Source organism: Nycticebus coucang, chromosome 9 (genome assembly GCF_027406575.1).
Source record: "Nycticebus coucang isolate mNycCou1 chromosome 9, mNycCou1.pri, whole genome shotgun sequence".
Classification (NCBI taxonomy): domain Eukaryota; kingdom Metazoa; phylum Chordata; class Mammalia; order Primates; family Lorisidae; genus Nycticebus; species Nycticebus coucang.
In genome coordinates, this window is record NC_069788.1 from 124,119,598 (window position 1) to 124,146,875 (window position 27,278).

General features: G+C 39.2%; 1 protein-coding gene and 1 non-coding gene across 15 annotated transcripts in view; both read left to right on the plus strand.

Moving 5' to 3' along the window:
- KTN1 (kinectin 1) overlaps positions 1-27,278 on the plus strand; it is a 128,897-nt gene that overhangs the window by 47,543 nt on the left and 54,076 nt on the right. For all 14 annotated transcript variants that reach the window (XM_053603847.1, XM_053603851.1, XM_053603852.1 and 11 more), the window contains 8 exons: positions 2,144-2,281; positions 4,131-4,301; positions 6,969-7,099; positions 18,089-18,205; positions 19,950-20,090; positions 23,777-23,883; positions 25,029-25,161; positions 26,752-26,839. In XM_053603847.1, the coding sequence (XP_053459822.1) occupies positions 2,144-2,281; positions 4,131-4,301; positions 6,969-7,099; positions 18,089-18,205; positions 19,950-20,090; positions 23,777-23,883; positions 25,029-25,161; positions 26,752-26,839 (1,026 nt within the window). The remainder of the gene's footprint in view (positions 1-2,143; positions 2,282-4,130; positions 4,302-6,968; positions 7,100-18,088; positions 18,206-19,949; positions 20,091-23,776; positions 23,884-25,028; positions 25,162-26,751; positions 26,840-27,278) is intronic.
- Positions 21,086-21,192, plus strand: LOC128595023 (U6 spliceosomal RNA). Its single transcript, XR_008382718.1, has one exon. It is a non-coding gene; the product is annotated as a U6 spliceosomal RNA (small nuclear RNA).

The window sequence follows — 27,278 nt, forward strand, 5'->3', positions numbered from 1 at the left end:
CGTTCCCAAAGGTGCACTAGGTCTTATTTTCAGGGGATGCCTTATATTTCCTGTAAGTAGGTCTTATTTTCGGATGATGTCTTATTTTCGGGGAAATGGGGTAGAACTTATGGGGCCTGGGGATGAAAGGCTTTACAGAGGACGCAGTACCTTCGCCAAGCAGAGAGTGGGGTCTCACGGGGCAGTGTTTGATGTAGGCAGACTAGTTAAGAGGCTGTTACAGTTTTCCAAAGTTAAGATGTAGGTCTACATGATGGTCCTTGACAGAAGATATAGAAAGTAGAGAGGTCTACAAAGTAAGAACGACATGACTGATGTCATTATATAGGGTGCAACAGGTAAAGGATAGGGTAGAATCCAACCTTACCTCTTAAGGTCTCAGGTCAGGGTTGGCACACTGCAGCCTATGGGCACATTCTGCCCACTTACTTTTTTATGCCCATGAGCCAAAAATAGTTTTTACATTTTAAGTGGTTGGGGAAAAAAATGAGAAGAGTATTTTGAGAAATGTGGAAATTATGTCACATCTCAGTGTCTGTTAAGAGTTTCTGAATGCAGCCACGTTTGTTCATTTATGTACTTATGTGATTGGCTTTTATGCTGCATTGGCAGAATTGAACCATTGTGCCGGAGTCCACATGGCCTGTAAAACCTAAGGATTTTACTGACTGGCCCTTTACAGAAAAAGTTTGCCAACCTCTAATTGGTAGCTAAGCGGTAGTCCTAAGGTAGGAAATAGTGGAGAGAGCTGGGGTTTCTTCTCCTTAATGGAGAGAACACTTGCAAGTCTGTATTTCAGGCACCTACGGGGTTGTCTACAGAGCAGTGGATTGTGTAAGTGCAGAGGAGCAGGGTCAGAGTGCAGACTTGGAAACCTTGAGTATAAAGGTAGTAGCTGAAGCCATGGGTTAAGGAAAGTATTTAAATTGAAGACATAGCCCTGAGAAGTACGAGTACTTAGTAGAAGCAGTTCATAAAGCAGAATGCAAAGGAATAGTCCAAGTGTAAGAAGAGAATTATCATCAGAGCTGATAGAACATATTTTATTCTTTTATTGTGGTAAAATGTATATAGCATGAAATTTACCATTGTAACCACTAAGCGTACAGTTCTGTGGTATTAAGTACATTGACATTCTTTGTAGTCATCACCACCAACTGTCTCCAGAATCCTTTCATCTTCCCCAACTGAAACTCTACCCATTAAACACTAATTGCCCATTTTCCCCTCTCCCAGCCCCTGCGACCCACTATTCTGCTTTCTGTCTTTATGAATTTGGCTATTGTAGGAACCTCCTGTGAGTGGAATCATAATATTTGTCTTTTTGTGACTAGCATATTTCACTGAGTATAATGGAGAAAAGAAAACTTTAAGAAAGATGGACCAGTAGTATACAGAGGGTGCTCAAAAAAATGTATATACATTTTAAGAAAGGAAAAGACTACAAAAATTGTAATATTCAAGTTATGTTTGACTTCAATTATAAGAGATACAAATACAATATACACGATAACAAACATCAGCGACCTGCGTTAATCCTTTCGAGGACTGGAAAAGAAAAAAAAAGTCAGGTTGGGGAATGATTGATATAAAAGGAACTACAAAGAACTTTGTCACTGTAGAAGGAAATGACTGTGAGATCCTGGGAATTACAGTAGTGGAGAAGGGTTTTATTTTTTACAATGATAGAGCAGTGCTTTTCAACCTTTCTTTTATCTCACGATAACACTTAATAGTTAAATTTCTGCAACACACTTATGTTGTTCATAAAAAAGAAGAAAAAATATAGTTTCTGTGCTTTGAATTTCTTTCAAAAATAAATTAATGATCTTTAAAGATTTTCATGGCATGCCTCAGATCCTCTCGTGGCACACTAGTTGAAAATCACTGTAATAGAGACTTTACCTTGCCTTATAGGCTCAGTAGATTTGGAAATGGAATGGGGTGTGCCAGAAGGAGCAAGAACATTGAAGAGCTGGTGTAGTGGAGTAGGAAACGTAGAAGGATGAGTTACTGGTGAGAGAGTAATATATCAGATTTTAAAATTTTAGTGGTAAAGCAATCTGGAGTTATTCACTAGTAATTGAATCCTTTCTTATGTGTTAATTGTTGTAATTTTTTTTTTCGTTTATGTTTACTAAAGATGACCAGGATAAAAAGGTGGAAACTCTCACAGGACCTTCAAAAAAGCAAGAAGCATTATCCCTTCATCAAGAGACTAAACAAGAAAGTGGATCAGGAAAGAAGAAAACGTCATCAAAAAAACAAAAGACAGAAAATGGTAAGCTCTGTAGATATGTATTTTATAAATGCTCCTTCTGGAGAAGGAGAGCAGGTCAGGGATTCTGGAGACCTCATGTGCTCTTCCATTGCTGGTGTCAGTGTGCACTCTTGATAACTGAGTCTCACATTGTCTTTAGCCTTACGGCTTTGTAGCACTGTGACAGCTGGTGATAACTTTGAGGTAAAAAACTATCTGAAATTTTATTTATTGAATGATTGATTTTTTTCAAGACAGAGTCTCTCTGTGTCACCCTCGGTAGAGTGCTGTGGCATCAGAGCTCACAGCAACCTCCAACTCCTGGGCTTAAGCGATTCTCTTGCCTCAGCCTCCCAAGTAGCTGGGACTATCGGTGCCCGCCACAGTGCCCGGCTATTTTTTTGTTGCAGTTGATTAGCTGGCCCGGACCGGGATTGAACCCACTACCCTCAGTGTATGTGGCTGGCGCTGTAACCACTGTGCTACAGGTGCAGAGCATATATGAATATTCTCATTCTTAACTCTGTTTTGAAGGAGATAATGTAAAAGCATACAAACTATAGAAGAAAAATATTCATGAAGTGTTTGTACTTTTTAATATTAAAGATTATGCTTGAGGACATTAACTAGATCTAACATTATCCTACATTTCCAATTATTTTCTAAACAGTTTGCGTTTGTATAAACCAAGCATCCAATTAAAAGTGATGGAGCAGTCTCATGTGTTCAGAGTTTTCCAGAGGAAGCGTGGCTATGAAATTTGTATAAATTAAACAACAGTAATTACCAATTGGTAATAGAAAATGGTAAAAAAAGAGGAAATTCTATTATTGGCATTAAAATTATGCCATATTAATCAAGTATAAGAGAAATTGCTATCTGAATATATTTGGTAAAATTAAATATCATTTTTAATTAAAAGTAATATAGGCATAAAGCTATTTGAAAAGGCAGGAATTTAGAGAAATTTCCATTTGGGCATGGATGTTTGTATTTCTAACCAACAGACATCAGGCTTACTCTTCAAAAGCTTTTAGTTCTTTCCATTAAAATTAGGAACAAAGCAGGGAGACTTTCCTCTACTTTTAATGTTATTCTGGAAGTTTTGGTAAATGTAGATGTGTGATGGAAATGAGGGGCATAATTAGTAGAAATGAGAACAATGGCTCAGCGAGTACAAGGAACTTAAATTAGAATTTAGTAGAATACCCATATATATATAAAAATTATTTTCCTTGGGGCGGCACCTGTGGGTCAGTAGGTAGGGCACTGGCCCCATATACCGAGGGTGGCGGGTTGAAACCCAGCCCCCACCAAACCGCAACAACAACGACAACAACAAATAGCCAGGCGTTGTGGCGGGCACCTCTAGTCCCAGCTACTTGGTAAGCTGAGGCAAGAGAATCGCCTAAGCCCAGGAGTTGGAGGTTGCTGTGAGCTGTGTGAGGCCACGGCACTCTACCGAGGGTGACAAAGTGAGATTCTATCTCAAAAAAAAGAAAATAAATAAATAAATAAATAAATAAAAATAAATTATTTTCCTTGAGCACAATTAAATAGGAATGGATTCTTATGGTAAAATAAAAAAATAAGAACTAAGGATATGTAAGAAGTTTTCACACACTGTTATAAAGAGATACGGTATACATTTTTAGATGACTAAATGATTTATTATACAATGATATTGAACTGGAACTGCTCAAGAGACTAGACTTGTTAAATGATGAAATGAGAAGATTAAAACCAATTTGAGTTAGTATTAGAGATTTGAAAACAACTGCACTTACCATTAAATTTGAGTGTCCTTGCATGTTGTTAGTCCGATTTAAAAACACCTAGTAATTATGATTGTGTTGAACTTAAATTGCAGTCTTGGTGGATGAACCCCTTATTCATGCAACCACTTATATCCCTTTGATGGATAATGCTGACTCAAATCCTGTGGTGGATAAGAGAGAGGTTATTGATTTGATTAAACCTGATCAAGTAGAAGGGATCCAGAAATCTGGGGCTAAAAAACTGAAGACTGAAACTGACAAAGGTAATGGATAGCTGTTATAATCTTGTGTGTGTTTATATATATGTGTGTGTATAAAAAATTATATGTAAATGTTATAATCACATTTTTGAGCTGTGGTGGAGTCAAGTATATTTTCTCCTAGAAACAGTGCATCACGAAAGACCAGTGGGAGCCATGTGGTAAAAGACTTATTGGTAGTCTTCTAGGCTAATCTCAGTTTTCTAGGTCTGGACTCTCCAATTTGACTTACTAAAGGTCCCACAGCTGTTTTGCTATCTCTCCAGTATTAGTCTCAATAACATTATGAGTTTATTTTTTATTTTTTTATTTTATTTTATTTTTTTTAGTGGCTTGATCTAATGAGAGGATGAAGAAATGAGAGACAAAGGAAAAGTTTTAAGAGTTAAGCTGGGTCAGGAGACTGTCTGTCTGTGTGAGGTTCATCACATGTAGTGTCTTGCCCCAGGCTAGCTCCATTTTTATTTCATACACTATTGTTTTAATCATAAATCTTATGAGGGAAAGGCAAACAATTCTGATACAGTTCTTGCTATGTTTGCGTTATTTTTTTTTTTTAACTAAACTGTTGCTTTAACTGCATTAATTGGATGGATTTACTTTTTACTTTTATTGCTGTAAGGTATTTATGATCTTTAACACGAACGGACTATGGACAGTGAAAACCAGTCTGAGAGCAGGCGTCAGAAAGGACCCCAGGGAAGCCACAAATCACAGCAGTGACAACTCATACTCAAGGAATTTTTTGTTTAGACAGACGTTTCTGGTCATATCAAGGTGACAGAAGCAAAAGAAAGAGATATTTTATCTCCTTGTCTGGTCCAGAGCAAATCTTGTCTTCTTTAACAAAATTTAAACATTCTATATGTCTAACTTTACAAATGCACTTCCTCTCTCAGGGCAAAAAGCCCTGCCTGGACAGGCGATTCTTGCCTGTTTAGAGACCTCCACTGCCCTGGAGTTGTGCTGGGGGAGGGGTGAAATTTCAACTGGCCACTTAAGTTTTAAAGATGCCAGGCCTCCAACAACACGTTACACTAGACTCAAAATTCTTTTAAATCTCCTTCTCTTCCTATTTCTGTTTTTCCTTTGCCTATCCTCTACAATCATTGATTTTAAACTTATAAAATCATTATTACTACAATATAAACACATCAAAATATGACTCTTCCCTTAAACACTTCCACATACCCTTACAGCTATCTGGTGATCTTTTTCCAGATGCTGTTATATCTTAACGAAGTTTCTAGGCTAATTTGTGACTACCTTATAAAAAAATAGACTCCTCTTTTGTGGTTTTAGGTTCATAACAAAATTGAGTGGCAAGTATAGAATTCCCATGTGCCCCTTGCCCTCACTTATTCACAGATGGCTTAAAAATGAACCTTTAAAAATTTACAAGGTAGGCTTGGTGTCCATAGCACACTGGTTATGGCACTGGCCACATGCACTGAGGCTGGAGGGTTCGAATCCGACCTGGGCCAGCTAAACAACAATGACAACTGAAACAACAACAAAATAGCCGGGTGTTGTGGCGGTCGCCTGTAATCCCAGCTATTTGGGAAGCTGAGGCAAGAGAATCGCTTAAGCCCAAGAATTTGAGGTTGCTGTGATGCCATGGCACTCTACTGAGGGTGACATAGTGAGACTCTTGTCTCAAAAAAAAAAAAAAAAGTACAATGTAGCTGAAATATTGAAAGCCCTAAGCTTTTTAGGGTCTGATGGGTGGCATTTTAAGAAGACAAAATTGATACCTAATATGAGAGCCTTGGGAAAATTGGGTTGGGTGGGTCAGGAGGGGCTTGATGCACGGATTTTATTTATTTACTGATGAATTATTATTTGTGACAGTCTTGCCCTGTCACCCAGACTTGTGTGTTGTGGTGTCATTGTACCTCACTGAAGTCTCCAACTCCTGTACTCAAACAATCCTCCTGCCTCAGCTTCCTGAATAGCTGAGACTGCAGGCACCTGCCACTACACATGGATGATTTTTCTATTTCTTGTAAGGATGGGGTCTTGCTGTGTTGCTCAGGCTGACCTCAAACTCTTGGTCTCAAGTGATCCTCCTACTGTGGTCTTCCAAAGTGCTGGGATTTATAGGCATGAGCCACTGCACCCAGTGGGTTTTTAAATGTCAGGATTGCTTGTATTTATATTGCTTGTATTTATTCTTTGAAGAATCAGCTTTCATTTTTTTCTTTTTTCAGATTTCATTTTTATAACTGTCTTAGAGCTTGTTTTCTCACCTGTGGCATTTGGCTTATATATCATTCAAGATTAATAAAATTCTCCTCCCTAAAGTTGGTTTTGATTGTTAAAGGATTGTCAAGGATTATTAAAGTTAAATGAGAATATTATGAACACATTTAGTGCAGGTGCTAGCATATATGAGACACTTAAATAAATTAATAAATTTTTTAAAAAGTCGTCAAGGTATGCTGGTATTTTAGTATTCTGCAGTTTAAGCAACCTTTTAGTTAATGCAGTTATTCCATATTATAGATGATAAACACTTTTTCCCCCTCCTAACTGGAACATTTATTGTTCAACCTGAAGTATAAATCTATTTTATTTTGGCTATTGACTTTTTGGGCCAGGAATTCTTGATGGTTACCTTTCCTTGTGTCTTTTTAAATGTCATCTCTTTTTTTTTTTTTTCTAATTAAGAAAATGCTGAAGTAAAATTTAAAGATTTTCTTCTGTCCTTGAAGACAATGATGTTTTCTGAAGATGAAGCTCTTTGTGTTGTAAACCTGCTAAAGGAGAAGTCTGGTGTGGTACAAGACGCTTTAAAGAAAGTAAGCATATTTCTTATTACGGACAGGTTTGTGAGCAGTCATTAGAAGTTCACCAAATAAGACTTCAGACAGAGCAATTAATTATTACCTACTCCTTAACACACCAAAACACATAATCACATTCCAGAAGTTCTGGAATGTATTCAGAAATTATTTTATATATTCATACTAATCAGTGTGTTTACTTAGTTTAGTCATTGATCTGTTGTCATCTAATGCTTTGACAAAAGCCACTTGTTTAATATAAGACAGTTTATGTGACTTTAATGTCATTTGGTGCTTGGCTAGGCTGTACTATGCTTTACTCTGACTAGAATCGTTGACGTCAAGGGCAGGTGATTTCTGTATTACTTATATGGACTGTTTTTGTGACTGAAGACTGTGTGTGTGTGTGTGTGTGTGTGTGTGTGTATAATAATACCCTATTATTATTTGGATGGCAAAATAAATATTATGGCTAGTATAAAAGTTTGTAAAATAACCCCCCCCCCAAAGAAAATACAATAGAAGTCCCATGAATTAACATCTGTATTCTTTCTTTCTTTTTTTTTTTTTTCTGTAATTATTATTTTTATTGTTTGCGATTCATTGGGAGTACAAAGACTTAGTTTACACTGATTGCATTTGTTAGATAAAGTCCGTCTTATAATTGTGTCCCCCTCCCAATAGATGTGCCATATGCTGTGACCCTCGGTTCCCCCTCCCTCCTCCTCTCTCCCCACTTGCTCATTCCCTTACCCCCCATCTTGTATTAGATCATCTATTGTCTTCATATTAGAACAGAGTACCCTGGATTCCTGCTGTTCCATTCTTGTGATGCTTTACTAAGAAGAATGTGTTCCACCTCCATCCAGGTTAAATACAAAAGATGTGAAGTCTCTCTTTAATGGCTAAATAGTATTCTATGGTACACATATGCCACAGTTTGTTAATTCATTCCTGGGTTGGTGGGCTTTTAGGTTGTTTCCACATTTTGACGATTGTAAATTGAGCTGAGATAAACAGTCTAGTGCAGATGTTCTTATGATTAAAAATATTTTTTTTCTTTTGGGTAGATGCCTAGTAATGGGATTGCAGGATCAAATGGGAGGTCTTGTTTGAGTTCTTGGAGGATTCTCCATTCTTCCAAAAAAGGTCGTATTAGTTTGCAGTCTCACCAACAGTGTAAAAGTGTTCCCTTCTTGCCACATCCGTGCCAGCATCTACAGTTTTGAGACTTTGTGATGTGGGCCATTCTCCCACTGGGGTTAGGTGATAACTAAAAGTGGTTTTGATTTGCATATCTCTCATGAGTAGGGACGATCAGCATTTTTTCTTATGTTTATTAGTCATTTGTATGTCTTCCTTAGAGAAGGTTCTATTTATGTCTCGTGCCCAGTGATGTATGGGATTGTTGTGTCTTTTTGTTGATTAATTATTTGGGTTCTCTATAGATCCTATAAGTCAAGCTTTTGTCCAATTCATAATTTGCAAACGTCTTTTCCCATTCTGAAGGTTGTCTGTTTGCTTTGGTTGTTAACTGAAAAGCCAGTTAGTACAAATTTTTGTTGATGTTGCAATTGCCATGGAAGTCATCTTCATAAAGTCTTTCCCAGAGCTGGTATCTTCAAGTGATTTCCCCACACTTTCCTCGAGGATTTTTATTGTTTCCTGCCTTAGATTTTTTTTTTTTCCCTGCCTTAGATTTTGAATCAATTTTTGTAAGTGATGAGAGATGCGGGTCCAGTTTCAGTCTTTTACATGTGGTTATCCAGTTCTCTTAGCACCATTTATTGAATAGTGATTCTTTTCCCCAGTGTATGTTCTTGTTTGGTTTATGAAAGATCGGGTGGTTACAAGATGTTAGTTTCATCTCATGGTTTTCTATTCCTTTCCAAATGTCAGTGTCTCTATTTTTGTGCCAGTGCTATGCTGTTTTGATCACTTTGGCCTTGTAGTATAGTTGAAAGTATGGTAGGGTGATACCCCCGTCTTTGTTTTTATTACTAAGAATTGCCTTGGCTATATGGGTTTTTTTTCTGGTTACATACAAAAATGAAGAATTGTTTGTCAAAATCGTGAAAGTATGATGATGGTATTTTATTGGGGATTGAATTGAATCTGTAGATTGCTTTGGGAAGTATAGACATTTTGACAGTGTTGATTCTTTGCAGCCATGAGCATAGTATGTTCTTCCGTTTGTTAATATCCTCTACTATTTCTTTTCTTATGATTTCATAATTTTCTTTATAGAAGTCCTTTACGTCTTTTGTTATGTATGTTCTAGGTATTTCTTTCTTTCTTTTTTTTTTTAAGCTACTGTGAAGGGAATTGTGTCCTTGATTAGCTTCTCATCTTGGCTGTTACTGGCATATACAAAGGCTACTGATTTGTGGACATTGATTTTATTTTTTATTTTTTTTTTTATTTTTTATTTTTTTTTTAATTTTTTTTATTAAATCATAACTGTATACAATGATATGATTATGGGGCATCATACACTCACTTCATAAACCATTTGACACATTTTTATCACAGTGGTTAACATAGCCTTTCCGGCGTTATCTCAGTTACTGTGTCAAAACATTTACATTCTACATTTACCAAGTTTCGCAAATACCCCTATAATATGCACCACAGGTGTGATCCCACCGATTCCCCTCCCTCTACCCACCCCCCCCTTCCCACTTCCCCTTATTGTTAAGTTGTAGCTGGGTTATAGCTTTCATGTGAGAGTCCCAAATTAGTTTCATAGTAGGGCTGTGTACATTGGGTATTTTTTCTTCCATTCTTGGGATACTTTACTAAGAAGAATATGTTCCAGCTCCATCCATGTAAACATGAAAGAGGTAAAGTCTCCATCTTTCTTTAAGGCTGCATAGTATTCCATGGTATACATATACCACAATTTATTAATCCATTCGTGGATCGATGGACACTTGGGCTTTTTCCATGACTTAGCTATTATGAATTGGGCTGTAATAAACATTCTGGTACAAATATCTTTGTTATGTTGTGATTTTTGGTCTTCTGGGTATATGCCCAGCAGAGGAATTACAGGATTGAATGGCAGATCTATTTTTAGATCTCTGAGTGTTCTCCATATATCTTTCCAAAAGGAATGTATTAATTTGCATTCCCACCAGCAGTGCAGAAGTGTTCCCTTTTCTCCGCATCCACGCCAGCATCTCTGGTCTTGAGATTTTGTGATATAGGCTAGTCTCATTGGAGTTAGATGATAATCTCAAAGTAGTTTTGATTTGCATTTCTCTGATGATTAAAGATGATGAGCATTTTTTCATATGTCTGAAGGCCTTGCGCCTGTCTTCTTCAGAGAAGTTTCTCTTCAAATCCCTTGCCCAGCCTGCGATGGGATCCCTTGTTTTTTTCTTGCTGATGCGTTTGAGTTCTCTGTGGATTCTGGTTATTAAACCTTTGTCAGAGTTATACCCTGCAAATATCTTCTCCCATTCTGAGGGCTGTCTGCTTGCTCTGCTTACTGTGTTCTTAGCTGTGCAGAAGCTTTTTAGTTTGATCAAGTCCCAGTAGTGTATTTTTGAAGCTGCTTCAATTGCCCGGGGGGTTCTCCTCATGAAATACTCACCCAGACCAATTTCTTCAAGGGTTTTCCCTGCATTCTCCTCTAGTATTTTTATAGTTTCATGTCTTAAGTTTAAATCTTTAATCCAATGAGAGTCTATCTTAGTTAATGGTGAAAGGTGTGGGTCCAATTTCAGTCTTCTGCAGGTTGCCAGCCAGTTCACCCAGCACCATTTGTTAAATAGGGAATCTTTTCCCCACTGAATGTTTTTAATTGGCTTGTCAAAAATCAAATAGCGGTAAGTAGCTGGATTCATCTCTTGGTTCTCTATTCTGTTCCAGATATCTACTTCTCTGTTTTTGTGCCAATACCATGCTGTTTTGATCACTATCGATTTGTAGTAAAGTCTGAGGTCTGGTAGTGTGATTCCTCCTGTTTTGTTTTTATTTCTGAGTAATGTCTTGGCTATTCGAGGTTTTTTCTGATTCCATATAAAACGAAGTAATGTTTTTTCAAGATCTTTAAAATATGACAGTGGAGCTTTAATAGGGAGTGCGTTGAAATAATATATTGCTTTGGGTAGTATGGACATTTTGATAATGTTGATTCTTCCTAGCCATGAGCATGGTATGTTTTTCCATTTGTTAACATTTTCAGCTATTTCTTTTCTTAGAGTTTCATAGTTCTCTTTATAGAGATCTTTCACGTCTTTGTTAGGTAAATTCCCAAATATTTCATCTTCTTTGGCACTACTGTGAATGGGATAGAGTCCTTAACTGCTTTTTCAATTTGACTGTTGTTGGTGTATATAAAGGCTACCGATTTATGAATGTTGATTTTGTAACCTGAGACGCTGCTGTATTCCTTGATCACTTCTAGGAGTTTTGTAGTAGAGTCCCTAGTGTTTTCCAGATACACAATCATATCATCTGCGAAGAGCGAGAGTTTGATCTCTTCTGACCCTATATGGATACCCTTGATCGCCTTTTCTTCCCTAATTGCGGTGGCTAAAACTTCCATTACAATGTTGAAAAGCAATGGAGACAATGGGCAGCCTTGTCTGGTTCCTGATCCAGAGTGGAAATGATTCCAATTTAACTCCATTCAATATGATACTGGCTGTGGGTTTGCTGTAGATAGCCTCTATCAGTTTAAGAAAAGTCCCTTCTAGACCAATTTTCTTGAGTGTTCTGATCATGAAGGGATGCTGGATATTATCAAAAGCTTTTTCTGCATCAATTGAGAGAATCATATGGTCTTTGTTTTTTAATTTGTTTATGTGCTGAATTACATTTATAGATTTACGTATATTGAACCAGCCTTGAGACCCTGGGATAAAACCAACTTGGTCATGATGTATAATTTGTTTGATGTGTTGCTGGATTCTGTTTGTTAGGATCTTGTTGAATATTTTTGCATCTATATTCATTAGTGATATTGGTCTATAATTTTCTTTTCTTGTTGGGTCTTTTCCTGGTTTGGGGATCAGGGTGATGTTTGCTTCATAGAACGTGTTGGGTAGTCTTCCTTCTTTTTCTACATTTTGGAACAGGTTGAGTAATATAGGTACTAATTCCTCTTTAAAGGTTTGGTAGAATTCTGACGTGAAACCATCTGGTCCCGGGCTTTTCTTTTTAGGGAGGTTTTGTATAGTTGATGCTATTTCTGAACTTGATATGGGTCTGTTCAACATTTCCACTTGATTCTGGTTAAGTCTTGGAAGGTGGCGTGCTTCCAAGTATTGGTCTATTTCCTTCACATTTTCATATTTCTGAGAATAAAGTTTCTTGTAATATTCATTAAGGATTTTTTGGATTTCTGATGAGTCTGTGGTTATTTCGTCTTTGTTGTTTCTGATTGATGATATTAGAGATTTTACTCTTTTTTTCCTGATTAGGTTGGCCAGAGGTTTATCTGTTTTATTGACCTTTTCAAAAAACCAGCTTTTTGATTTATTGATCTGTTGTATTATTCTTTTGTTTTCAATTTCATTTAATTCTGCTCTAATTTTGGTTATTTCTTTTCTTCTACTGGGTTTGGGGTTGGAATGTTCTTCCTTTTCCAGTTGCGTGAGATGTCCCATTAAGTTGTTAACTTCCTCTCTTTCCGTTCTCTTGAGGAAGGCTTGCAGTGCTATAAATTTCCCTCTTAGAACTGCCTTTGCAGTATCCCAGAGGTTCTGATAGTTTGTGTCTTCATTGTCATTTTGTTCCAAAAAATTGGTGATTTCTTTCTTAATCTCATCTCTGACCCAGCTATCATTCAGCATAAGGTTATTTAACTTCCATGTTTTTGTATGGGTATGCAGATTCCTGTTGTTACTCAATTCAAGTTTTATTCCATGATGGTCCGAGAAGATGCATGGAATAATTTCTATTCCTTTAAATTTACTGAGGTTAGACTTGTGACCTAAAATGTGATCAATTTTGGAGTAAGTTCCGTGGGCTGATGAGAAGTATGTGTATTCAGTTTTGTTGGGATGAAATGTTCTGTAGATGTCTGCTAAATCTAAATATTGGATGGTTAGGTTTAAATCTAAGATTTCTTTGCTCAGCTTCTTTCTGGAGGATCGATCCAACACTGCCAAGGGAGTGTTGAAATCTCCAACGATTATGGAGCTGGAGGAAATCAAGTTACTCATGTCTGTTAGAGTTTCTCTTATAAATTGAGGTGCATTCTGGTTGGGTGCATAGATATTAATAATTGAGATCTCGTCATATTGAGTATTACCCTTAACAAATATGAAGTGACCATTCTTGTCCTTCCTTACTTTTGATGGTTTAAAGCCTACTGTATCTGCAAATAAAATTGCAACACCTGCTTTTTTCTGATTACCATTTGCCTGAAATATGGATGACCATCCTTTCACCCTGAGTCTGTATTTGTCTTTTAAGTTGAGATGTGACTCTTGTATGCAACAAATATCTGGCTTGAGTTTTTGTATCCAGTCAGCTAACCTATGCCTCTTTAGAGGACAGTTTAAGCCATTCACATTGATGGAGAGTATTGATAAGTCTGGTGGAATTTTGGGTATCGAGTTTTTCAAAGGTCCAGTGGACATTTTTAATCCTTTCGCCAGTGTGGAAGTTGGAGTTTGATCCGAAGATTCTGAGTGAGTTTACTTTTGTGGTATAGGATTGGGTTGGTCATTGTGGAGGATAGGTCTGAGAACATCCTGAAGAGCTGGTTTACTTATGGCAAATTTTTTCAACATATGAATGTCATTGAAGTATTTAATTTCTCCATCATAGATGAAACTCAGTTTAGCTGGATACAAGATCCTGGGTTGAAAGTTTTTTTGCTTTAGGAGATTAAAAGTTGATGACCAGCCTCTTCTTGCTTGAAAAGTTTCAGCAGAGAGATCTGCAGTTATTCTAATATTCTTACCTTTGTACGTTATAGTTTTCTTTTGCCGGGCTGCTTTGAGAATCTTCTCTTTCATGTTAACTTTAGTGAAGCTAATTATGATATGTCTGGGAGATGGCTTATTGGGGTTGAATCGTGCTGGGGTTCTGAAGCTGTCTTCTATCTGAATTTCAGATTCTCTAGGCATGTCTGGAAAATTTTCTTTCATAATTTCATGTAGAAGGGCCTCTGTGTCCTTGGCAGCTACTTCATCAGTCTCCGAAATTCCTATAACCCTTATGTTGTTTTTTTTCGAATTATCTGAGAGTTCTCTGAGTGAGTGATCCGTTTTTGCTCTCCATTTCTCTTCCTCTTTGAGAGATTGGGAGCGTTCGAAGACTTTATCTTCAATGTCAGAAATCCTTTCTTCTGCTTGCTCCATTCTGTTACTGAGGGATTCTACTGTATTTTTCATATCTTTGAGGGCTGTAAGTTCTTGTTTCAGTGTGTCTAAGTCTTTGGTGGTTTTGTCTTTAAATTCGTTAAATTCTTGAGACAATTTTTGAATTTCTCCTCGAATTCCTAATTCCATTTTATTAATCTTGTCTGCAAACCAAATTCTGAATTCGACTTCTGACATCTCAGCCAGTTGTTTATGAATGGGATCTTCAATCACATCTGCCGTATCTTTTCTTGGGGGGGTTGATCTATTCTGGTTATTCATGTTACCAGAGTTTTTCCGCTGATTCCGCCCCATGGTTTACTCCCTTTGGTTTTTCCCCTGGGGTTTTATCGAGGGCCCGTACAGTGTTGTGGCCTGAGAAACTGGGGCCCTGTCTGGTGTGGTGGAGCAAAGTGGTTCTGTCTTGTTTTCAGCTGGTTTCTGTTCGATCCTATTGCAACTTCTACTCTGGCTTGAAGTCTCAGCTGTGTGGAAAAATCAGCAATTAAGTCACCCCGCCTGCCCACCTCTGGCCCCAGTTGGAAAAGGAGAATCAAACCTTCCTACAATCGCACACCCAGGGCACCGCCTGAAGAGTCCTCAGTCTATAAGCCCAGTTCAAAAGGTCCGAATCAACTGTCTCAATCGGCACTTGTCTCGGGTGGAAGGGTTCAAGAGGTCTCCGGGAACTGGATCACAGGGGCCTGGTGACTCCTCTGACACGGCTCACCCCAGTGCAGCGTGGAGTCAGGAGGAGCCACCCAGCAAACAGAGCAGTCTGGGAAGGTTGACGTCTCCTTCCCCACTTTGCCCCTCCGTCGGACCCAGTCACTGGTATCTCTGCAGATGGCTAACCCAGTTACCTGCAGTGAACAGACACTCCAGGGGTTTGCACCTGCCTGAATCGCAAGGAAGTCTGCCAGGCCCCCGCAGACTGCCGCTATCTAGCAGGAGGAGATGGGGCCTGACATCTTTGAGTGTTTGATGCAGGTGATGGGAAGGAGGTGTTCACTCAGGCTTAGCCCCGTCCCTGATGGATGCTGCTAACAGAACAGAACAGAACAGACAACTTTGTGAGGTTCTGTCTCTGTTCCTGTCGTCGCCTACAGGAGACGGGCTGTTTTGAGTTCAAACGTCTTTGCTGCTGGAGAATTGCGTCTGAACACCTCTCTGGGTCGGCCCCGCCCTGGAGGCTTCCGGGTTTGTGAGCCGTGTCACCGGTGGCCTCCTCTGGTTGCCCAGGGAGACAGGGGGTGTGGCCTCAGAATATCCAGAAGTGAGCGTTCTGCCGTTAAAGAAAAAACGGCTGTTGATCTACCTCCAGGGAACTGCTGCTCTGGTGTGGGCACTCAGGCGACCCTTTTCTCCTCTGTCCCACGCCCCAGAGTCAGCACTGAGCGGCCGCAGTTTGTGCTGGGTCCACACCCCTTAAGAGATCCCCCAAGAATCAGAACTCTTGGGGGATGGGCCCCCAGACCCCGATTGGGAGTGGGGCGGGGGGAAGCTAGAGTTTCATTCAGTTTCACGCAATACTACGGTCCGGGGAGGGCTCCTGCACTGCACCGCAGGGAAGTGCCGCCAAGGCTTGATTTCCCCTCAGCAGAGTGCCCTCTCCTCGCTCACGTGTCCCAGAGTCAGCGCTGACCTGACGCAGCTCAGGCACTGTGCACTCCCCTCGAGAAATCACCCAAGGAGCCGAACTCCTGGGGGATAGGCCCTCAGACCCCGAGTGAGAGTAGGGGTTCTCAGCTCTCAGCGGGGAGGCCAGAGTCTGATTCAGTCTTGGGCCCCGTATGCCTGGGGAGGGTTGCTGCACTGCACCGCAGGGAAGTGCCGCGAGTCGTGACTGAGCCCGGTGCCCTCTCCTCACTTGCGCGCCTCAGAGTCAATGCTGACCAGTCGCAACTCGGGGACTGTCCACTCCCCTTGAGAAATCACCCAAGGATCCGAACCCCTGGGGGATAGGCCCTCAGACCCCGAGTGAGAGTAGGGGTTCTCAGCTCTCAGCGGGGAGGCCAGAGTCTGATTCAGTGTTGGGCCCCGTATGCCCGGGGAGGGTTGCTGCACTGCACCGCAGGGAAGTGCCGCGAGGCGTGACTCCCCCTCAGCCCGGTGCCCTCTCCTCACTCGGCGCGCCTCAGAGTCAATGCTGACCAGTCGCACTCAAGGGGACTGTCCACTCCCCTTGAGAAATCACCTAAGGATCCGAAGTCCTGGGGGACAGGCCTCCAGACCTCAGTGGGCGGGAGGGGAGCGCCGGGGATTCAGGGTTGCCGGCGGAGGATTCCCAAAGTTTTATTCAGCCCTATGTCCGGCAGGAGAACGCCACGGCACCCCAGTAGGGGAGGTAGGTTCAGTTTTTAGAAGGTCTCTCCCGTGGAGAGACCGTGGAAATTAAAGGGCTCTAATTTCTGCCCGCTTGTTCAATTTCTGCCCGCTTGTTCAATTATGGGGCTCTAGAGCCAGTCTCATGGGGGAGGGGGACTCCCGTCCACTTGGTGGTGGATTTTGTACCTTTTGTTTGCGTCCTTGTGATCACAACTTGCCTCAGCGGTGTTGATGTGCGTTCTTCAGCCTTCTCTCTTGGTGAGGCTCAAGTCCACCAGGATACTTACTAAATTCCTGTCCCTTAACTCTCCTTCTGGACGGGAGCCTTTGTTGAAAGCTGGCTTCAGTCCGCCATCTTGTCTCCCCCTCTCTGGACATTGATTTTATATCCTGAACCATTGCTGTATTTTTTGTTCACTTTCAGGAGTCTTGTGGTTGAGTCTTTGGGGTTCTCTAAGATCATATTGTTGGCCAAGAGTGAGAGTTTGACCTCCTCTGCCCCCATTTTGATGTCCTTTATTTCCTTCTCTTGCCTGATTATATTGGCTAGAACTCCTGCACTATGTTGAATAGTAGTGGCGATAGAGGAAAACCTTGTCTGGTTCCAGTTCTAAGTAGAAAAGCTTTCAGTTTTATTCCATTCAGTATAATATTAGCTGTGGGTTTGTTGTAGATGGCTTGGATCAGATTCAGAAATGTGCTACCTGTGCCTAAATTCTTAAGTATTCTAATTAGAAAATGATGCTGAAGTTTATTGATTGCTTTTTCTGCATCTATTGAGAGGATCATATGGTCTTTGTTTTTGCTTCTGTTGACATGACTTTTGGGTCTTACATTCTCTTGAGCTTCTAGAACAGTGGTTCTCAATGTTCCTAATGTCACAACCCTTTAATACAGTTCCTTATGTTGTGGTGACCCCAATCATAAAATTATTTTCGTTGCCACTTCATAATTGTAATTTTGCTACTATTTGAATTGTAATGTAAATATCCGATATGCAGGATGTATTTTCATTGTTACAAATGGGTCGTGACCCACAGGTTGAGAACTGCTGTTCTAGAAGAAAGAGAGGGAAATTGCTATTTTGACTCTGGGTTTAAACCTGGAAACCCTATAATATTTTATAAAATCTGTTCCTTGATTGGTATATATTCTGTTGGCGATTTCAGGATATACTGTGTTACAGGGACTTCTCTGAATAATATTTTACTGACCTGTATTTGATAGTCATTTTACTTTATAGTATAGAATCCTGCATTGGTCCAAGAAAACTTGATATTAGATACTTCATTTTTATAATTTTCCTTAGCACATGTTAACTGTTAATAATTCTATATTGATTTCTCAATTGTAGTCAAGTAAAGGAGAATTGACTGCACTTATACATCAGCTTCAAGAAAAGGAGAAGTTACTTGCTGCTATGAAGGAGGACGCTGTTGCTACAAAGGATCGGTGTAAGCAGCTAACCCAGGTGAAGGCATTTCCTGAGTCAGAAGCAAAATTATTCATAATTCCAGACTTAGTTATTTGTTAAAAAAATTAATACCCAATTAAAGTAATTTTCTTTTAGAGTTTTGAGAGGGGAAACTGTCTCATGCTTTCATGATACTATAACCTAGAGTTCAATTATGTATTCAAAATAGTAGTACTTATAGATAATCTAATTTCAGAGTAGCAGAAGCATTCCATTCAGGAGTACAGTAATTTGTTTTAATTGGATCTAACTTTGATTGTTCTCTGTAGAAGCACAAAACTTGGTGTGATTTTATTTAAATTCAGTTTGTGGAATAACTGAAGCTCTTACATTGGTAATTTATGGAGGTTCTTGTGATAAATATTTGTAACTTTTAATCAAGTTCTTTAAACCCCAGAAATTTTAGTTTGAGAGAAATTGTATAGGCTCAGAGAACAAAATTAAAACACGATATAGAACATGTGGTCTCACTCTTCCCGACATGCTTCAGAGATTGCATACAGTACAGTAAATGAAATACTGAGTCATCTACCTAGCTACCTGACGACATCATGAGAGTGTAAATCCTTGAATAAAGTCGTCCATAGAAAAAGTTAAAGTCAATTAAAATTGTTACTAAAATAAGTGTGCTTCTTTTCTAGTTAGAAAGTTGAATGTAGTTTTGACTATTTAAAAAAATAAATTCTTCTTTGTGATATTTCATTCTATACTTAAGACAGTATAAAAATGTATAAATATGAATGAACTAACTCTTAAAGGCAATTATAAGTTTTGTAAAAATCTTAAATTTTGTGACTTTCTGAGAGCAGGGACGTGAACTAATACCTTCAGGTAATTTTAAAATTGCTTGACTTTCACATACTTTGGTAGTTAATATTTGTTCTAGGAATTTATGATAGTTGCAAAACAAAGTGAAACTACCCTTTGAAGGTTTGACCTAAGGAGGTGATAATATTTTGTATTTTGATTTTTTCTTTCCTTTGTTCTAAACTTCCTCTCTGCATCTTACCCTGTCTTCTCCCGTAGAACAGAGACTTATTTTTTTGCCTTCTAGACTTTTTTCTAGGCCTTTTTGTGTTCCCTGAAAAAGAACTGGCACCCAGGAATAATAGAGAATTAATTGTTTGGCTTTAAGCTAGTCTTTTTTATAATTGAGTTAAAATAATTGTGGGTTTATGAACTATCGTTTTTAACTCTTTAAACCAGAAGGTGCATTTTAAATAAGAGTAAACGGCGCCTGTGGCTCAGTGAGCAGGGTGCCGGCCCCATATACCGAGGGTGGCGGGTTCAAACCCAGCCCCGGCCAAACTGCAACAAAAAAGTAGCCAGGCGTTGTGGCGGGTACCTGTAGTCTCAGCTACTCGGGAGGCTGACGCAGGAGAATCGCCTTAAGCCCAGGAGTTGGAGGTTGCTGTGAGCTGTGTGACGCCACGGCACTCTACCGAGGGCAATAAAGTGAAACTGTCTCTACAAAAAAAAAAAAAAAAAAAAAGAGTAAACAAACATTAGCAAAGTGTTTATGAAAGGAATTTGTGTGAAGAACAGGCGAGACACAGAGCACTATTGTTTTTTTTTAACCTGTGACTTTGCTTTTAAAGCGTGTACTTATTGTTTCAGCATTAACAATTATTTTATGTGCTATTAGAAGTATTTTCTTATTACTATTACAGGCTTATAATGCCAAGTTTTGGGGCAAATTTTAATGCCAAGTTTTTTATAATTTCCTTTCTTACTCTTCTAGGAAATGATGACAGAAAAAGAAAGAAGCAATGTGGTTATAGCAAGAATGAAAGATCGGATTGGAACGTTAGAAAAGGAACATAATGTATTTCAAAACAAAATGCATGTCAGTTATCAAGAGACTCAACAGATGCAAATGAAGGTATATTCTCATTCTTTGAAGACAAAATGAAATGTTATACATTCATTTAATTAGCAAACTTTGAAGTGCTTAGTATGTGCAAGACTTTGTGCTGGGCCTTTGATATACAGTGGCTAGTCTCATTCATGCCCTGCCTTTAAGGAAATAACTTTTCTAGGTGGGGATGAGGTAGGAGACTGGATGCAGGCAAGTAAATCCACCAGGACAGTAGAGGTAGGTTTTGGGTACTTTGGAGCAGTGGAGATGAGAGGTGGGAAAGGAAGAAGAAGGATTAATAAGAAGACTTCTTAGAAGTGATACCCGGACAACATTGCACCATTTGGAACAATTAGGCATTGTCAGGTAAGAGAATGACGAGATGGGCACTGAGCACAAGCGTGGCTGCTGTCATTCCTCAGTCCCATCTCTGCAGGTGTGGCTCCATGGGTCTATTTTGGGATCCACGTTTGAGCTTCTTACTGAGCACACACCAGGGTTACCAGTGCTGGTTGCCTGTTGTAAACACTGAAAAATAGTGTTTTCTTCAACACAAGAAGAGAAGATTTAGAGAAGTAGATGGGGACCTGTCTTCATGGGGCTAGGATACCTGAAGAGTATTGTTTTAAACTCCAGTGAAAGGTGTACTTTTTTTTTTCTTAAGACAGAGTCTCACTTTGTCATTCTACGTAGAGTACTCTGGCATCATAGCTCACAGCAACCTCACATTCTTGGGCTTAAGCAATCCTCTTGCCTTAGCCTTTTGAGTAGCTGGGACTACAGGCACCTGCCACAATGCCTGACTTTAGAAAAAGAGTCTTGCTCTTCTTCAGGCTGGTCTTGAACTCATGAGCTCAAGCAGTCCACCTGCCTCGGCCTCCCAGAGGGCTAGGACTGTAGGCATGAGCCACTGTACCCAGCCCACTTGTGACTTTTTCAAATTGTTATTTTCGCCTATTGGCTGATGCTTCAATCTGGAAAGTCTGTCATTACCTCAGATTTAAAATATGTCTAAAGTCGTGCTTGCTTTGGCAGCATATATACTAAAATTGGAACGATACAGAGAAGATTAGCATGGCCCTTGCACAAGGATGACACGCAAATTTGTGAAGCGTTCCATATTTAAAAAAAAATGTCTAAAGTCAAACTCTTGTTTATTGATCGGGGTTGTTTTTATTTTCAATTCTTTGAGGCATTATTATCTTTATACTTGAATCTTTAGACTTTTGTTTCCTTTGCCCAGTCTACAATTTAGTCTGAAATTTTTAAAAAATATTTATTCCTAGCTACTCTTGCATTCAATTCTTAGAAATGTCCTTAGTTTATTATTATATACTAGGATAATTGTATACAGAGCACCTATATTAATAGGTTTCTCATTTCTGTTTTAACCTGAAATTTGTACCAGGTTATTTTTTGTAAAATATTTCTTTGATCCTATTGCTAGTCTACTAAAAAATCTTAAATTATTCTTTACTGCTATCAAAGTCCCAGTGTTTTCCATTGAAATGCCACTAATGGAAGGATGGAAAGGAGTGATGCTGTTTTTGTGTTGTTACTCTGTCCACTGCCTCTAGTTTTTATTTATCTCTCTTGCCATTCCCCTAGTCATTTGAAATATTTTCCTTCCGTCTGTCAGGTTACTGAAGAACTGACTTTCCTAATCTCAACTAATGTTTTCTTCTTAATTCCTACTTACTGTTCATTTGAAAAGTAGTCTAATTCTTGTAGTAATCTTTTATTAAAAATGAAAGGTATTTAAGTGATTCATCTTTTTTTTCTTTTTTTTTGCACTGGATTGGTTATAGAGGCCAGGATGTAGATTCTGTGTAAATTCTATGAGGCTGGGTATCAGGGCTAATGCCTCTAATACTACTGCTTTGGGAGCTGAACTGGGAGGATTGCTCAAGCCTAGGAGTTTGAGCTTGCAATGAGCTATGAAGACACTACTGCACTCTAGCCTGGGCAACAGAAAACCCTATCTCAAAAAAAAGAGAAAAGTTCTGTGGCAAATAGAAATTTGTTTTGAAAGAATTATTGATAAGATTATTTCATACATATTGTTAATGTGAATATAAGATTCAGTGTATTTTATCTTCTGATACTGTAATCTGAAGTTAAAAAATTAGCGATCAAAAGTCAGGACTGAGTGAGGTCGCTTACACCTGTAATCCTAGCACTTTGGGAGTATATCACTTGAGGCCAGGAGTTGAGACCAGCTTGAGCAAGAGTGAGGCCAATTTCTCTGAAAAGAAAAGTTAGCCAGGTGTGGTTGTACCTGCCTATAGTCCCAGTTATTCAGGAGGCTGAGCTATGATGAAGCCACTGTACTCTACGTAACAGAATGAGACCTTCTCTCCCCTGACCCCTGGAAAAAAAGTAAGAATGGTGGTTTCCAGGTAGGGCTTGGGAAAAGGGGGAATGGGAAGTTATTGGTTAATGGGTATGGAGTTTTGTTTTACAAGATTAAAAAGAGTTACAGAGATGAATGGTGGTCATGGTTGTACAACATTATGGGTATATTTAACACCGTTTAACTGTATACTTAAGAATGGTTAAGGTGGGGTGGCGCCTGTGGCTCAGTCGGTAAGGCGCCAGCCCCATATACCGAGGGTGGCAGGTTCAAACTCAGCCCCGGCTGAACTGCAACCAAAAAATAGCTGGGCATTGTGGCGGGCGCCTGTAGTCCCAGCTACTCGGGAGGCTGAGGCAAGAGAATCGCTTAAGCCCAGGAGTTGGAGGTTGCTGTGAGCTGTGTGATGCCATGGCACTCTACCGAGGGCCATAAAGTGAGACTCTGTCTCTACAGAAAAAAAAAAAAAAAAGAGAATGGTTAAGGTGGTACATTTTATGTTAATGTGTATTTTACCACAATGTAAAAAACTGGAAAAAAGGTAGGTCAGAATATTTTAGTAAGTAGAATTGCATGCTATCTGTTTGATTATGGCTTGATTTATAACTTAATATAAATATATAAAAATACTTTACATTTTTAAACGTTGGATTATATATATTATATATTAAAGACTTTCATTTAAAAATATTGTTAACATAAAATTTTCATAGTTTAGGACCAAGACAGGCTTAATTCTATGAATCTGTTGGGTAGGAAAAAAGTCTTAAATTATCTTTTAGTTCTGAAGCATTTCTATGCATGCTTATCTTGTATGTAAGCTGGCATCTACTTGTACTCTTGAATGTGGTGGCAACTTATATTTACTTTGCATTTAACACTAACAAAATGTAATTTTTCCTTTAAGTTTGTTTATATTTATTTGAGAAGAATGATTTGAACTTTGTTGATGCTCTGGGCATTCTTTTTTTGTTTTTGAGACAAAGCCTTAAGCTATCGCCCTGGATAGAGTGCTATGGCATCACAGCTCACAGCAACCTCAAACTCCTGGGCTCAAGCATTCTCCTGCCTCTGCCTCCCAAGTAGCTGGAACTTCAGGTGCCCGCCACAACATCCGGCCATTTTTTGGTTGCAGCGGTGATTGTTGTTTGGTGGGCCTGGGCTGGATTCGAACGTGCCAGCTCAGGTGTATGTGGCTGGTGCCTTAGCTGCTTGAGCCACAGACGCTGAGCCTGGGCATTCTTTTTTTTTTTTTTGAGACAGAGCCTCAAGCTGTCGCCCCTAGGCATTCTTTTTTAAAAGAAGCTTTGGCAACCTTTGTTTCCTAAATCTTTCTTACTTGTATAAATAACTTCAGTTTCAGCAAGTCCGTGAGCAGATGGAGGCGGAGATTGCCCACTTGAAGCAGGAAAATGGTATACTGAGAGATGCTGTCAGCAACACTACAAACCAACTGGAAAGCAAGTATGTTTCCACATGCTTTATTTTTAATTGAATGGCAGAGTATTTTCTTGATTAATTAAAATGGTATTTGGTAGTAATTAGACTTTTGTTTCTAAAATGAGTTACTTTTTATAATTCTCTTTTGTGGTGTGATGAACTTCAGCTATATAAAAACTTTATATACATGCATTTACATATCAAAGTATATATTGTATTTATATAAATAATATTAGTGCGTATTATGTATCTTGCATATACACTTATTCACATATTATATAAACTATGTAGTAAATATTAGTGTCACTACTGGGATAGTTGACAAATTTATGAAGCTGAATCTAGTAAGATTTAAACCATCTGTCCCCTTCCATGGTAGTTCCCAAACTTTACTATTCTGAAGAATAATTGGTTTACCAGTTTAAAACCATATTCTTGAATCCTACTCCTAAAAGATTATGATTTAGTGACTCTGAAGTGGGTCCTAGGGATCTGCATATTAAGACATATTCCTTGTTGCATGCGGGGTCTCAACATCTATAATCCCAGCACTGGGAGGCCGAGGCAGGTGGATTGCTTGAGTTCAGGAGTTCAAGACCAGCCTGGGCAAGAGCGAGGCCCCATCTCTACTAAAAATAGAAAAACTAGCCTGGTGGGTGCCTATAGTCTCAACTACATTGGAGGCCGAGGTACAAGGATTGATTGAGTTTAGGAGTTTGAGGTTCCTGTGAGCTGTGACACGACAGCACTCTACCCAGGGAGACAAAGTGAGACTTTGTCTTTACAAAAAAAAAAAAGACAGACTCCTTGTGGTAGTGGTGTCAGAGCCATACTTTGAGAATTAGTCCCACAGAGAGACCAGCAGTGTGACTATGCAGCGTGAGCAGCCTGGCTGCTTGACTTTAATAGGTTGTCAGACCACTTGGATGATGTCATTGTTTTTGCTCATCAGTTTGTGGTTGTCCCTTTTGGTTGGTACTTTACAGTGATTTTAGAATTTATGTAAATGCTGTTAGAATTATGTAGTAATTACAGTTAGCTAAACCCTAGTATTCTAGTCACTTGAGTTCCTTTTCAGTTGGCTGTAAATGAAATCGCTGGGTCAGTAAAAACCTGTTCCTTAACGTATGTTTGTAATAATGGAATCCTAATCCAGTTACTATTTTCAGGCAGTCTGCAGAACTAAATAAACTGCGCCAGGATTATGCCAGGTTGGTGAATGAGCTAACCGAGAAGACAGGGAAGCTGCAGCAAGAGGAAGTCCAGAAGAAGAGCGCTGAGCAGGCGGCCACTCAGCTGAAGGTGACCAGTCGCTTCATGGATGCTGTGGGGAGGGATTGAGTCTGATGACCTTCATGTGCATATAGGTTTGAGAAATACAGTTTGGGCTTAATGGAACTTGTAGTCTAATTGCTTTGCCCTCATGAAAAAAGGCATGTTCTCTAATGAAAGAATTGAATATAGGCTTTCATTTGAAGTTAAAGATTGTCTGAAAGTATGAAAAATGGAATTAGCTGATCGACAAGTATAAATAGTAGAGTTTTGTCTTACAGGCATTTGGGTCTTACATGTAGAAGGCAAAAATCATATGATTAAAATGACCTTTATTGTTACTTATATTATCTATAACTTGGGTTTCTCAGTAAGTCCAGTGAGCCTTTTTTCTTTTTAGAGACAGAGTCTCACTTTATCGCCTTCAGTAGAGTACTGTGGCATCACAGCTCACAGCAACCTCCAACTCCTGGGTTTAGGCGATTCTCTTGCCTCAGCCTCCTGAGCAGCTGGGACTACAGGCGCCTGCCACAATGCCTGGCTATTTTTTTGTGTTTAGCCGGGGCTGGGTTTGAACCCACCACCCTCGGTATATGGGACCGGCGCCCTACTCACTGAGCCACAGGCGCCACCCTGGAGTTTTTTTTTTTTTTTCCCCCAGCATTGGAATAGGTAGTTTTCCTTTGCTTGAGCATAAGGCCAAGTTGATGATCCCATGGCTTGTACTTGTGCCATGGTGTATAGAAGTCACATGCTGTATGTTTAGACACCAGAGTGACATTGGTGCAATGAAGTGTTCATTCTGTGAAGAGGTGCGTGGGGTGCTTAGGCTGACCGAGGGAGGAACAGATTGATTTCTCTTATGTGCATTGACATTGAAGTGATGAGTACAATTGTGTGTTGTCTCTTTTTATTGAGGAGGAGATTTGTTCAAAGTACGGTTTAATTTGTGTAAGTTAAATGCAACGTTACTGTATGAGACAGATTGCTACCTACATTGATGTAGTCATACCTTGATACCATTGAGTTAAACAGCCTTTGAGAACAATTGGTAACTTTTTTTTTAAGCTGTCTTGGGTCTTGTGGGAGATAGAGTGTCCTGTCTTTTATTTAATATTGTCTTGCTGGTGGATTTACTGCAGGCATTACAGACAGATATGAAAGTTTGTTCTCTCTGGATGTGAGTAAATACATAAGTGACATTGAAGATTATAGTCATAATTGGAATTTGCACTATAAATATTCATACCTCAAAATATGAATTTTAGGTACTCATATTTAACCAATAAAGATACCATCCTGTCTTTTAGAAGCTTATCAGGTGAAGGAAGATTAGTAGGAAACAGGTCTTAGCTAAGTGTATCAGATACGTACATTGTATAGCTATCTTGATCCAAACATAGCACAGATACGTTTCTGAAATAATCTCTAATCTGTAAGTCTTGAGTATTGCAGGGTACGATGGCTGTGGTTGGTAAACAAATGACTTTTTGACTCTGCATACCGGCCTAGCAATAAGTAGTTTTTATGATGTAGTAGAAGAGGCAGAGGATTTTTTTTTTCAAAGTCCAAATTCCTTGTTTGTGCTAATTCATCCTTTCTCCCTTTTCAAATATCAAGGTTCAACTACAAGAAGCTGAGAGAAGATGGGAGGAAGTTCAGAGCTACCTCAGGAAGAGAGCAGCAGAGCACGAGGCGGCCCAGCAAGGTAGGGGCACTAGGTAAACTTGGCTATGGGTGAACTTTGCCTCCCTCTGGAAAGAAAAACATAGTTTTATAATTTGAGAATTATATTGATAATGATATTTGTCAGGGTTAAGCTAGCAACCAGTATTGCTTGAAGCATTAAGTTGCAGGCAAAATTATGGTACATAATAGAGTAATGGGAACCTCACTGTATGTGGTCCTTCTCTGTAGTTATTTACTTGGGTTCTTTGATTCAGTCTTATTTTTCTAGGCAAAGACTCACTTCCTATGCTCTGAAGAGAAAAATGACAAGAACATTACCTTCCCAAGTAGTTTACTTAAAACCGCCCACTTAATCAGTGCTGTCTTTCACTACTCACTGATTCTTTTTTGATGGCTTCATCTGGGAGATACTGGCTGCACACAGTGTGTATTGTCTGTGTCTTCACCATTCCCTTTTC